The sequence below is a fragment of the Alexandromys fortis genome, unplaced genomic scaffold (genome assembly GCF_014885135.2).
Source record: "Alexandromys fortis isolate MF-2015 unplaced genomic scaffold, M_Fortis_MF-2015_v1.1 scaffold_44, whole genome shotgun sequence".
Lineage (NCBI taxonomy): Eukaryota > Metazoa > Chordata > Mammalia > Rodentia > Cricetidae > Alexandromys > Alexandromys fortis.
In genome coordinates this window covers 1,174,907-1,188,338 of record NW_026067921.1, presented here as the reverse complement: position 1 = coordinate 1,188,338, position 13,432 = coordinate 1,174,907, and the positions used below count along the sequence as shown (strand labels likewise).

General features: G+C 41.8%; 1 protein-coding gene across 1 annotated transcript in view; it reads left to right on the top strand.

The window, feature by feature from the left end:
* Positions 1 to 13,432, top strand: part of Kif15 (kinesin family member 15) — a 53,917-nt gene that overhangs the window by 23,868 nt on the left and 16,617 nt on the right. The window contains exons 13-25 of the mRNA XM_050141596.1: positions 131 to 340; positions 772 to 949; positions 2,418 to 2,559; positions 3,225 to 3,366; positions 4,184 to 4,381; positions 6,074 to 6,181; positions 6,589 to 6,694; positions 7,906 to 8,071; positions 9,386 to 9,536; positions 9,694 to 9,779; positions 10,902 to 10,971; positions 11,748 to 11,834; positions 13,076 to 13,180. Of these exons, the coding sequence (XP_049997553.1) occupies positions 131 to 340; positions 772 to 949; positions 2,418 to 2,559; positions 3,225 to 3,366; positions 4,184 to 4,381; positions 6,074 to 6,181; positions 6,589 to 6,694; positions 7,906 to 8,071; positions 9,386 to 9,536; positions 9,694 to 9,779; positions 10,902 to 10,971; positions 11,748 to 11,834; positions 13,076 to 13,180 (1,749 nt within the window). The remainder of the gene's footprint in view (positions 1 to 130; positions 341 to 771; positions 950 to 2,417; positions 2,560 to 3,224; positions 3,367 to 4,183; positions 4,382 to 6,073; positions 6,182 to 6,588; positions 6,695 to 7,905; positions 8,072 to 9,385; positions 9,537 to 9,693; positions 9,780 to 10,901; positions 10,972 to 11,747; positions 11,835 to 13,075; positions 13,181 to 13,432) is intronic.

Here is a 13,432-nt window from a genome sequence, read left to right as displayed (position 1 = left end):
ACACAAAGCCCCAGATGCGAAGGAAAGGGCTTCGTGCCTTTGAGTTTGGAGTTGGTGCTCCCTGCCGGGTTCATGAGAATAGGAAGGCTAAATTAATTTTCATGTTTAACTGAATCATGATTTTTTTAAGTCTCTGGCAGAAAAAATTACCCAACTAGAAGACCTCACCCTCAAAAAGGAAAAGTTTATTCAGTCTAATAAAATGATCGTGAAGTTCCGCGAGGACCAGATAATGCGTCTAGAGAGGCTGCAGAAGGAGGCCCGGGGACGCTTCCTGCCTGAGGAGCAGGACCGGCTGTTGTCCGAGCTGAGGGACGAGATCCAGACTCTGCGAGAACAAGTGAGTGCAAGCCACTGCTGCATCCCGAGGGAGGAGCTCTAGGGCACGTGTGCACTCTTCTCCAGCAGCTCGTTCTGTTGTACCGTGAGCTTGACTTTTTAAAGATTTATTTATTGTATTTTCTGTGTATGGGTGTTTTGCTTGCATGTATGTCTATGTACCATGGCTTCCGTGGTACCTGAGGAAGCCAGCCGAGGGTGTTGCCTGTCCTGGACCTGGAATTACAGCCATGTGGGTGGCTGAAAAAGCAATCAGTATTTTTAACTGCTGAGACATCTCTCTCTTCCCTTACTCCTTTTATTTATTTATTTTTCTGTGCTGGAAGTCAACCCAGAACCTTTCGCATGCTAGGCTCTGAATGGCTTTTAGAGAGACCAGTTACTTAGGACATTTTGTGAACACATGATGTGTGTGATTTCTCAATGTCACAGGTGGAGCACCACCCCAGAGTTGCAAAGTATGCTATGGAAAATCATTCCCTCCGGGAAGAGAATAGAAGACTGAAATTATTAGAGCCTGTGAGAAGAGCCCACGAAATAGATGCCCAGTCTATTGCGAGACTAGAAAAGGCTTTCTCTGAAGTGTCTAGCAAAGAGAAAAACGACAAAGGTAAGAAGCGATGTGAGAAGGGGCTGTGGAGCACTGGCTGCTCTTCCAGAGGACCCAAGTTCAATGCCAAGTACCCATGTGGGAGCTTAGACTGTCTATATCTTCATTCTTACAGAGAATGATGCTCTCTTCTGGCTTCCATGGGCACCAGACATACGTGTGGTGCACAGACACACATAAAGAAAAACACACATGCACATAGGATAAAAAAAAAAAAAAAAAACTGAAGAATCTATGGGATTGGAAAGATAATGTCAGTAAGGTGTTTGCTGTATTAACATGAGGAGAGAACTGGGATTCTCTGGTTAGCCAGCCTAGCCTATTAGGAAAACTGTTATGCCATTTAGAAACCTCCTTTTTGGTGGATGGCTCCTGAGGGAAAAGACTTGAGGCTGCTTTCTGGTCTGCACATGGCTCACACACACAGACAGAGAAAGAGGAAAGAACATTTATAACAGGGTGTGCAGGTGATACACACCTGGGATCCAAGCACTCAGGAGGCTGAGGCTGGGGGATAGTAAGTTCTAGGCTAACCTGGGCTATGAAGTAAGACCCACTCCCACCACAGAAAACAAACAAACAAAATGCCACTGACGGAGCTCTATCCCCAGTCGCTTCTCTTGCTTTTCATTTTATCTCTCTATCATTTGTCTCTTTATCTACTTCAGACTTATTGAGACAGGGTTTCTCTGTGTGTCTGTAGCTGTCCTGGAACTCACTCTATAGATCAGGCTAGCCTTGAACTCAGAGATCTGCCTTCCTCTGCATCTGAGTGCTGGGAGTAAATGTGTGTGCTCCCGCTGCCTAGCTCTTTTGCTTGTTTGGTTTTTCTTCTTGCTTTTTCCATTTCCCTTGTCTAAGTCTTTTGTTACTCAGTTATGACTTAGTCAAAGAATATTCACAAGCCGGGCGGTGGTAGCGCCCGCCTTTAATCCCAGCACTGGAGGCAGGTGGATCTCTGAGTTCGAGGCCAGCCTGGTCTACAAGAGCTAGTTCCAGGACAGGAACCAAAGCCACAGAGAAACCCTGTCTCGAAAATAAAAGAAAATAAAAAAAAAAAGGAATATTCACAATTATTTGCCTGTGGAGAAACTCAAGATTTTATATGCAAAATAAGGATTCTCCTTGTTATCGTTTTCTCTTCTAAATAGTTGATTGCCTGTTCACAGTGGCCAGAGCACCAGTTTTTACAAGTTCAGCTGTGCTAGTGTTTCCCTGTTCATCACACTTCTCCGTCCTGTGGTTTCTGAATCTCGCACATAACTTGTAGTGCCCTTGTGTACCTCCTGTGGTACACTGCTGCCTCCTGTGCCTCCTGCTGACATCCGTGTTCTCACATTTCTAGGACACACCTTCCGATCCGGTTCTTATTTATCCTTGTACCTCAAAACAATCCTGGAAGAGAGCGTAGAAAAATGTTTTCTCATTTTTTGTCTTTCAAAGATTGAAGTGGTTTCCTTCTTAACAGGTCTGCAAGGATTTTCTCCCAAAGCACTGAAAGAACCAAATTTCTTCGTAAACACTGAGAAGTTAAAAGCACAGCTCCTGCAAATTCAGACAGAGCTAAATAACTCAAAGCAAGAATATGAAGAGTTCAAAGAGCTAACTCGGTAAAGTGCAAGCACACATGCTCATCCCCCGTTTTCTTAATACTTTCTGTTAATAACCAATAATTTGGCATGTTACTTTACATATGAGACTTTTAGCAGCTGATTTGAAGAAGCTTTTTCTGTAGCTCTTTGCTATGTGTTGATAGTCGGTCGCGCAAGTGTTTTGAGCAGTGCTCACCTGGAGTGTCAGTTGAACTTTAGAGTAAATTCATCTCATTACCAAATTTAAATCACAGCTACACACTAAATTGAGATTCCTTTTAGAAATTATGGATTTATTAATACTCTTATTTGATTCACATTGTATAAAAGGATAAACTATGTTGATACTATAATCGAAGTTAATCCTAGCCTAAAATATAGAAAAGTGTTAATTTTGAAAGTAACAGTATCCTGCCATGAACGTGAGATCTACGAGAGCATAAACTGCAGTGTCCTTAAAAATGTTTGTCACTGGGCAGGGGTGGCGCACGCCTTTAATCCCAGCACTGAAGAGGCAGAGGCAGGCCGATCTCAGTGAGTTCCAGGACAGCCTGGTCTACTGAATAGTTCCAGGACAGCCAGGACTGTTACATAGAGAAATCCTGTCTCAAAAAAACATTAAAAAAGAAATGTTTGACATTATTGATTATCTGAAGGAACTAAGTCTTAACAACGTCTATTAGGAAAAAGCAGGTAGAACTGGAATCTGAGCTTCAGTCTTTGCAAAAAGCAAACCTCAATCTTGAAAACCTTTTGGAAGCAACAAAAGCCTGCAAGCGCCAGGAAGTTTCCCAGCTGAATAGAATTCATGCCGAAACACTTAAGGTGAGTCATTGGTGCTTCTGTTTAAACTAGACACGTCGCTTTTATTAATAAAGGTTATTTCTAAACACAGATTGCAGAACACCCTAGTGTTAGACTCCAGTGACAAGGTCAAGGAGGAGGAATAAAACATTTGAGGTCAAATTTGACTTTAGACTTGTTTCCTAACATCTGCATCTCTCTCTCTCTCTCTCTCTCTCTCTCTCTCTCTCTCTCTCTCTCTCTCTCTCTCTCTCTTTCTCTCTCTCTTCTTTTTTTTTTCTTTCTCTGTCTGTCTGTCTTCCTATTTTTGTTCTTTTTAGGCAGGATCTCATGATAGCTTAGGCTGTCTTCAAACTCATTCTGTAACCTAGGTTGGCCTTGAACTTTTGATTTTCCTGTCTCTACCCCTATGAGTAATTGTCTTACAGGCACGTGCCATCATGCCCAGCTTTGCAATTTAATTTGCTTTTTGTAGCACTCAAAGATGTGTCTTAGGCCAGGCGTGGCAGTGCAGGCCTTTAGTAGGATGCAGAGGCAAGCATCACAAATCCTGATATTACAGTCATACATAACCATGCCCAGCTTCAAGTTCCATTTTTTAAACTTTATTTACATGCAACTATATTGACTGATGGGTTTATTTCCATTTGGTCATTTCTACCCAGTGCTTCAAGAAGGCATCTTTTTTTGATAAATTGATGAATAAAACTTTAATTTTTCCCAGTCATAAAATCTAGATATTTTTCTTCGTATTAATGATTCCCTCCATAATAATTGTTCTGCAGACAGTCACCACTCCAACGAAGGCTTATTCACACTGTTCAAAACTGTTCTGCAGACAATCACCACTCCAACGAAGGCTTATTCACACTGTTCAAAACTGGCCACAAAGTCAAGCCCTGAGGTGGGGAATTTCGGCTTCCTGTACACACAGAATTCCAGCAGTTCAGACAACGACATATTAAATGAGCCAGTGCCGCCTGAGATGAGTGAACAAGCTTTGGAGGCCCTCTCTGAAGAGCTTCGAACTGTGCAGGTACTACTTTAATTTTAGGAAAAATTAACTGAATGTTCATTTAAATAAACTCCTTATAATTTTTTGTTTAGCTTTTCGAGACAGGTTTCCATATATATTACTCCTGACTGTCCTGAAACTCGCTCTGTAGCCCAGGCTATCCTCAAACACACAATGCTCCTCCTGCCTCTGCCTTCCGAGTGCAGGGATTGAAGGTGTGCGCCACCACTGCTCAACAATTCCTTTTAATTTTTATGTTTGCATATATAAAAGTTTCTGTTCTGATTTTTTTTTAAAGTTCTATTTTATTTATTTATTTTTTCCTTCTTTTTCTTTTTGGTTTTTCAAGACAGGATTTATCTGTAGCTTTGGAGCCTGTCCTGGAACTTGCTCTTTAGACCAGGCTGGCCTCAAACTCACAGAGATCCTCCTGCCTCTGCCTCTGCCTCTTGAGTGCTGGGATTAAAGGTGTGCTCCACCACTGCTCGGCTTATTTCTTATTCTTGAGCAAATTGTTATATAGATCAAATTTTAGGGAGGTTTTGATGTACTTTTTAATGTACTTGAAGTAATGTGAGATTTGATTACATTGGGATCCTATTAGTTTGTTAATTAAATTCTACCCCTTTGTCCAGGAAAACTTGAAATAGATATCCCAAATCTGAATTTTTTTTTTCCTGTTGCAGGCCAGAGAGGCCTTTGTGATTAAATAAGCCCGAGGAAGCGTCTTAAGACTCTAGAGGGGGGCTGGAGAGATGGCTCAGTGGGTAAGAGCACTGACTTCTCTTCCAGCCTACCTGGACTCTGTTCCCAGCACCCACATGGCAGGTCACTGTTATTTCAGTTCTGGGAACCCTATGCCCTTTCTTAGACAAACATGTAAGCAAAACACCAATTCACATAAAATTAAAATAAATTGGTTTTCATAAAAGAATTATTAAAAAGTCTCTAGAGGGTTCATTGATTACGTCTGAGGTTTAAAAAGTTATGTAGAGGCCTTTATAGTTTATTTCATACATACATTTTATATACCTTTATGTGTGTATATAGTATACATATATAATTACCAACCAAGCCATCTATCCAACGCTTTTATTTATTTGTTTGTTTATTTATATATTTTCCGGGGGGGGTTCCAGACATGGTTTCCCTGTTCAGACTGGCCTTGAACTCAGAGATCTGATTGCCTCGGCCTCCCTAGTACTGCGATTAAATGCATACTCTGTCATACTAGCTAGGGCTCTGTAATTTAATTCCGGGTTGAATATTAGCCACTTTTCTTTGTGTTTGAATTTATTCATTTTGACCATTCACAAACATAATTTTGAAACATATGTATAATCAGAATAGCCTTGAAGTTTTCTGCCTCCAGCAGTCCTTTGCCATGGTTGCTTCTATAAGGGTTTGAGTTTATTTTGCTTTGTTTTTTTTTTGTCTCTTTAATCAAAAAGAAATCAGGAGAGTTCTCTCAGCAGTTAGGCTGCTTTTTAGAGGACCTAGGTTCAAATCCCAGCACCCACCCAGTGGCTTACAACTTCCTGATATTCGAGCTACTGATGCTCCAGCCCCCTCTTCTGCACCGGTGGGCACTGGGCATGCACTTGGTACTCAGATGAGCATTCACGCAAAACACCCGTCCCTAAAACTTTTATAAAATTAATAGTTTGAAATTCTACGAAAGGCCTTTTTGATGACTGCAGTGTATTGACGCAGGAACAACTGAGCGCTCTTCAAGTCAAGCTGGACGAAGAAGAGCACAAAAACCTGAAACTTCAGCAGACGGTTGACAAACTGGAGCACCACTCTACACAGATGCAGGAGGTGAGGAGGCTGAGAGAGTGCTGTGAGATGGGGCACCCCCTCCCTACCTTTGCAGTTCTTTTCATTTTTCCTTAGTAAATTTGTAGTCAGACCCCATTGCCCTCAAAACACTGCCAGATAAAAATTCCCTTACCGAGCACTAGTGAACTTTCTGAACCCTCTGCTAGTGAGACAGACATTCATTGTCTTTGAACCACTTAGTAAAGTACACAAGTGGACGGTTTGTTTAAAGACATCAGATCGGGTCTGTCCACATCTTACGCTGATCTTGGATTGTGTCGGTCATTTCATTATCGTTCATCTTGTTTTGTCTTGTCATTGCCTTTAAAGCTAGACATTAAATACAGAAACGCATGACTTGCATTGCTTTAGCATACTTTTCCAGAATATTCACTTTTTTTCCAAAGCTTTTTTCATCAGAAAGAAGTGATTGGACCAAACAGCAACAAGACTATCTTGCGCAGTTGAATGACCTTGAAAAACAGCTTCAGGATACTCACACTAAGAACGACTGTAAGTCTGGACAGTGAGGACACTAGCTCAGTATCTTTTTTGATCATTTAAATGAACTTTTTTTTCCTATTATAAGGAGTTGCTTATTTTGTTAGATAATTGATAATCGAATTTTCATGGTAAAGGTATAATAAATAAAATAGGTTATAAGACAATTTTCTTCAAGATTACTCACAAATAAACGTTACAGGTGTTTACTTAAAGTTTATCTAAGAGCTGGGAGATGGCTCCATTGCCTCATGAGTTTGAGGACCTGAAATCAGAACCTAGAACCCACATGAAAAGCTGGGCACCTGTTATCTCAGTGATGTCGAGATGGAGGGCAAGAGGAGCAGATCTCAGCTCTCTGGGCAGCTAACCTGGCCCACATCGGGAAGCTCTAGGCCAGTGAAAGACTCTGTGTCCAACAAAAGCGGGAGAAGCACCCGAGCACTGATGTCCACATCTGTGAAGAGTCTCCTTTGAAAGCTGGGTTGCGCTAATGTTGACAAAGTAAAGCAGAAATTATTTATATACATCTCTAGGTGTGGGTGTCACCCCTACTTTTTTCAGTTTGTTTTTCTCTTTATCAAAGCATTTTCAGATAAGCCAGGAAATCCAGCACTTAGGTGAATTCAGGAGTTCTGGAGATTGGCCTGGGATGCATGAGACCCTGTCTCCAAAATATTTTCAGTAGTTTGCAGTAGCTCTAGTTTTAAGTTGGAGTTTCCTTTTGAGACTAGAAGTGTCTAACCCATGTTGGAAAAACTCTGGTATATTACTAAGCATTTTCAACAGCTAAGAGTACACTGGTTCAGATAGTTAAATATGAGTTTTTCTTACGTTAATAGTATTGTTGCATGTTCTACAAGAAAAAAAGTTCTTAAAATGTCAAGTGACCTAAAAACAAGGAACAGATGTTAAGCTTTTCTGTTTGAGCAGCAGTGTTGGAACAGCTGGGTGGTATCCCATCCTGTAATTCCAGCACTCAGGAAGTGGAAGCAGGAAGGTGAGAAGCTCAGGGCTATCCTTGCTACACAGTAAAAGTAAGGCCAGCCTGGGGCAAAAGAAATGGAGGTGCAGCCATGAACTAAGGTGAGGCAGAAAGTGAGATCTTAGTGTTTAGTGCTCAGCTGTCAATGCTTGTCTTGGTGATGATGAGGTCATATTTATTTGCCTGCTTTATACAAGATAAAGGAACCTGTAGAAAGCTTGATTTCTTTGATTTCCAGTTTTGAAATGTGAGGTCCATGACCTACGAATTGTTCTTCACTCCGCTGACAAAGAACTTTCTGTGGTGAAACTGGAGTATAGCACGTTCAAAGAGAGCCAAGAGAAAGAACTAAACCAGCTTTCTGAAAGACACGTGCAGGTTCAGCTTCAGCTGGACAACACCAGGTAGACCTGTTCTGTTGGTTCATGGTGTCTCCTTTGTTGTTATCAATACTACATGAAGTATTAGAAGCCCAACACACACTGCATAAGCCAGTAACATTGTAATTTATTAATAATTTATTACAAGTACACTTTTTTTTATATCCAGTTGACTTCATTATAAACTGGTTTTGAGATTTTTTTTTAATTTAGTTGGGGTGGGGGTGGTGCAGGGGCGAGTTGTTCAATACAGGGTTTCTCTGTGTAACAGCCCTGGCTGTCCTGAAACTCACTCTATAGACCAGCTGTCCTTGTTTTTCCGAGACAAGCTCTCACTATGTAGCTTTGGCTGGTCTGGAACTCATTCTGCTTCCTGAGTGCTGGTATTAAAGGCATGTGCCACCATGTCTGACCTAACCTCATTAAATCTTAATTTCCTTTGTTTATTTGTGAGGCTAGAACTAGATCAGAAATGTAAAGAATCTACCGAGCTATGTATGCATTTTGTGCTAAATTAAAAGCAGTGATTATCCTAGTGGTGCTGGTCAAAATGTAGTAGTTCTGAGTGTATGTTTCTACAGTGAGCCAAACCAGGCTTATTCCCCGACACTCAGTGACTGCTCGTGCTTCTGGATGGTAGAGCACAGCACTGCCTACTTGTCAGCATTGTCTGTACCGTGGATACATGCACAGGACCCCCCTCTGCCTACTTCTTCATTCTCTTTGTAAGGTGCTGCTTCTGCCCTCCTTCATTGCACAGGAGAGGGTTCTGCATCTGGTTAGCTCTGTGTCAGCCAGGACATCTGTCTTGCATAGTTCAGAGATGAAATTATTGGTTCTCTTTTGGATGACTGCTGAATGCTGCATAAGAAGCAGTGTGTTGGGGAAAGGAGCAAGGGGGTGTAACTGAACAAGCAACAAGTAGTTCTTCTCTGGGGTTATAATCTCTCTTGGTTAGGAAGAAGCCACAGATTCTATTATAACATCTTCCTAGACTTTGTCATAAATGGCTGGCATTGAATTTTTGACAAATCATGAAAATTAGTAAGTGGCTAGTACATAGCTAGAAACACTCAAGTGAACCTCAATTGTCAGCTAGCTAATAAATCTCCAGCCAGTTAGCCACATGAGCAAGGACATGGAGGAGATGCTTCAGGCTGACACTCCCTTTCCATCATGTCTTCTGGTAGTGGTGCTCACATGAGTACCGAGGGCATTCCACACCAGACCGACAGCTCTCTGTTAAATGCCAATGGTTCTGATAGACAAACCCAAACTCGAGAAAATCTGACTCATAGAAGCAGATGTTCATACTTTCCATTTGTCTTGCTGGTAAAGATTAGACAACGAAAAGCTGCTCAAGAGCCAAGCCTGCCTGCAGGATTCCTACGATAACTTACAAGAAGTAATGAAATTTGAAATTGACCAACTTTCAAAAAAACTCCAGAGCTGCAAACAAGAAAATGAAACTTTGAAGTCTGATCTGCATGTAAGTGATGGGCGTTGTTGTAACTGGTGGCTGTCTCCTGCATCTGTGGTTCCTGTCATGTCCTCTCACTTCCTGTACCAATCACAGTGCTTGAAGTTTGATAGCTGCCTGATACTCATAGCTGCCGCCTCAAGCCTAATCTACAATTGTCTTTTAGAATCTGATGGAGCTTTTCGATGCAGAAAAAGAACGCAACAACAAATTATCAATACAATTTGAAGAAGATAAAGAAAATAGCTCTAAGTGAGTGCTGTTAATTCTTCCCATTAATCATTCCGAATATTGTTCAATACTACATTCTTTATCTCGCTTTGGGGGACTTTAGGGTCTCACTGTCTAGCGCAGGCTGGCCTTAAACCTACAGTCCTCCTGCCTGGGTCTCCCGTGTGCTGGAAATACAGACTTGCACCACTGTGCATAGCTTTCAACTTGTGGATTTCTCATTAACACCCTGTGGAGAGTTATTTTCAGTTGGGCTGTAGCTAACTGGGGGTGATGCTTCTACCCTAGTAGCTGATGGTGATTGGAGTCAGGCCATCTGTAAGTAAGTCACAGTATGAGCTAAATGACTGATTATCCTTTTGTTTGTTTTGTTGTTTTGGGGTGAGTTGGTTGGTTGGTTGCTTTTTTTGTTTTGGTTTTTTGAGACAGGGTCTCCCTATGTAGTCATGCATGACCTGGAACTCATAGAGATTCACCTGCCTGCCTCTGCTTCCTGAGTGCTGGGATTAATATACACCACACCAGGCTTCTGACTATCCTTTTATTTCTGGGGAGTTGGGGGTGACTTTTACTTTTTTCTTCCAGACTCTCATTAGGTCTCTCCCTCTCTCCAAGTTCTTTTTCTTTCTATTTCAGTGAGTCTGTCAGTAATGTCATGATCACACTAGGGAGAATAGCTATTTTTCAATTTCTATTTATAGTGTTCTTTATGACTGTTCTTGGTCCTGATACACAGTGAAGGCAGAACGTGCCACCTAGTAGGGATATAGTAGGGATATGCTAGCATTTAGACAGAGCCAGTGAGCCAGGTCTGTGCCGTAGGTGCTTGAATGCGTAGAGTGAACCAGTGAAGGAGACATCCCTGTGGTCATGGACCTCACGTTCTCTCTCAGACAGGTGGCAGTAAATACTGTGTGCTGTGTTTGGGTTATCAAATACCAAACACTGAAGAGAAGGAAAGAACTGTGGCACAAAAATAATTCCTTACTAAACATTGTTAACAGATACATTCAGCTTTCTTCCCTCCGTGGGGATACGCTCTCTAACCCAGGATTTGCCTGGTAAACTTCATTTGCCTGGCATTTATCTCTTCTGGTTATGCACACTCAGTTCATGTTTCCTTAATTTTTTTTTTTTCTGTAGAGAAATCTTAAAAGTTCTAGAGGCTGTGCGTCAGGAGAAACAGAAAGAGATGGCCAAATGTGAGCAGCAGGTGAGATTTTATTCTTACTCAATTATCCTAGAATTTGGAATTTGTAAATTTTATTTCTGAACTCTAAAGAAGAAAGTGTTTTCGCTTTCATTGTTAGAAATCACTAATAAAAGTTGTGACTAGGGTGTTTTGTTTTGTTTTAAGGTTCAGACTTAGACTTCTGCCACACTGAGGTGCATCCCTAGACCTTATTTGTTTCGTTTGTTGTTTGTTTCTGAGACAGGGCATCTCTGTAACCCTGGCTGGCCTGGAACTAGCTATGTGGATCAAACTGGTCTTCAGCGCAGAGTGCTGCAATTAAAGGCACGTGTTGCCACACCTGGCCACCCTTGATTTTTGAGACAGGGTCACACTGTGGCTACCCTGAAATGCACTTTATAGCCCATGTTTTCCCTGAACTCAGACCCTCCTAGCCCTGCCTTCCAAGCACTTGGATTTGTGCATGCAGTAGGAATCTGTTTCTGTTAGTATTTTTAATTTTCCTTTATTATTGCTGTGCACCCCGTCGTGTGTGTGTGTGTGTGTGTGTGTCTGTGTCTGTCTGTCTGTCTGTGTAGCTCAGAGGACAGCTACTCCCCATCTCACCAACTCTTTCTGACTCCCAGGTGGCTATAATGAGAGCTGCTGGGCTCACTTAGTAGAAACCACAAAACCACTCCAAGCCTTGTCCCTTGTTAGTGCAGACTCTGTAATATGCAAAGTAATTATCACCTGTTTTGTTGTTTTTAAATGTGTGTGATTGCATTATTTTCTAAGACTGTTTGTTTTCCCCACAGATGGCAAAAGTACAGAAACTAGAAGAAAGCTTGCTTGCTACTGAAAACGTGATCAGTTCTCTGGAAAAGTCTAGAGATTCGGACAAGGTAAAGTTTGAGTTTTATACTTCTACATTTTGTTTATTTTTGGTGTTGTATGTTTAGTTTTAGAGCCCTGATCTCTCTGTGTGGCCCTACCTGACTTTGAAATCACAATCCTTTTACCTGAGTATCTGGGATACAGGTGCATCATTCCTGTCTCCTGAACTATTTCTTACCTCAGGATGACTTACAGACTGGTCCATGTACATTTGAGGCATTTTTTTTTTTCTTTAAAACAAGGTCTCACTGTGTAATCCTGAATGGCTTGGAACTTATGATATAGACCAGACTGGCCTCAGACTCACAGAGATCCCCCTGTCTTTGCCTCCTTAGCAGTGAGACTGTGCGTGTACACCGGCATGTCCAGCGTGCACTGTACCTCTACACACGCCAGCATGTCCAGCGTGCATTGTACCTCTACACACGCCGGCATGTCCAGCGTGCACTGTTCCTCTACACAAGCCGGCATGTCCAGCGTACACTGTTCCTCTACACACGCCGGCATGTCCGGCGTACACTGTACCTCTAGAGGCTTATGAAACACCTCGTCCTTTCAGCTAGAATCCCGCTGTGACGCTGACACATTTTTACTGATGATAAGTTCATGACACACAGTCTCAGTCCTTATTGTTGGCTTCACCAGAATAATAAAAGTGGTTTGTCTGTCCAAATATAAAAATGAACATAACAGTCTACACCCATCATACCAGGTCTTAGGAGATAGAGGCAAGAAGGGTAGTTAAGAGGCCAGCCTGAGCTACATAAAGATTTGGAAGCTAACCTGACCTACGTGGTGAAACCCTGCCTCAAAAAGAAATAAACAAAAATTTAAAAGAAAAAAAGGTTGTGGAAGGTAGAGTATTATATAATACTTTGCTAAAGTAAATTGGCTTCCTTTCTTGCCATTACAAAACAAATGGTTTGTGTGTTAGCTACTTTTCTTATTTATGTGACCAAACAATTCCCCAAAAAACTTTATAGTAGGAAAGGTTTATACTTACTCATAGGAGCTCTTTGTAGCTGCTGATTGCATGGCACCTGATAGGGAGAACAGAGGCCGTGGGTAGGAATTAGGGCTGTAACCCTAGTACCCACTTCCTCCAGTTCGGCCTTACCTCTGTGAGCTCCCAGAACAGCACCAGCATCTGGCAGTCAGGTGCTCAGACAAGACTGCAACAGCAACAGTTTATCGTCTAAAATGATCTCCATGTCACTGGTTTTGAAGATATTGTTTTTGTCCTTCTCAGGAACTTGTCACTAATCTCATGAACCAAATCCAGGAGTTAAGAACATCAGTTGGTGAAAAATCAGAAACCATAGACACCCTGAAACAAGAACTACAAGACATCAATGTAAGTTCAGTCACAGTCTGTGGTAGAGTAAGCTCGATTGCAGAAGTGAACACCCAGAGGACTTGTGAGGTTGCAGTGGACACACTTCGGGATAGAACATTTGTGTGCCGGGAACCACTGATCAGAAACAAACGGTATTGCCGGTAACAGTTAAGGCTAAGGTGGGGCTCCTTATTCGCCTCAAGAAAGGAAGTTACGTTTTAGTTAAATTTGCAGTGCTTGTCATATGGAACTATGCCCCTGATCTGAGAC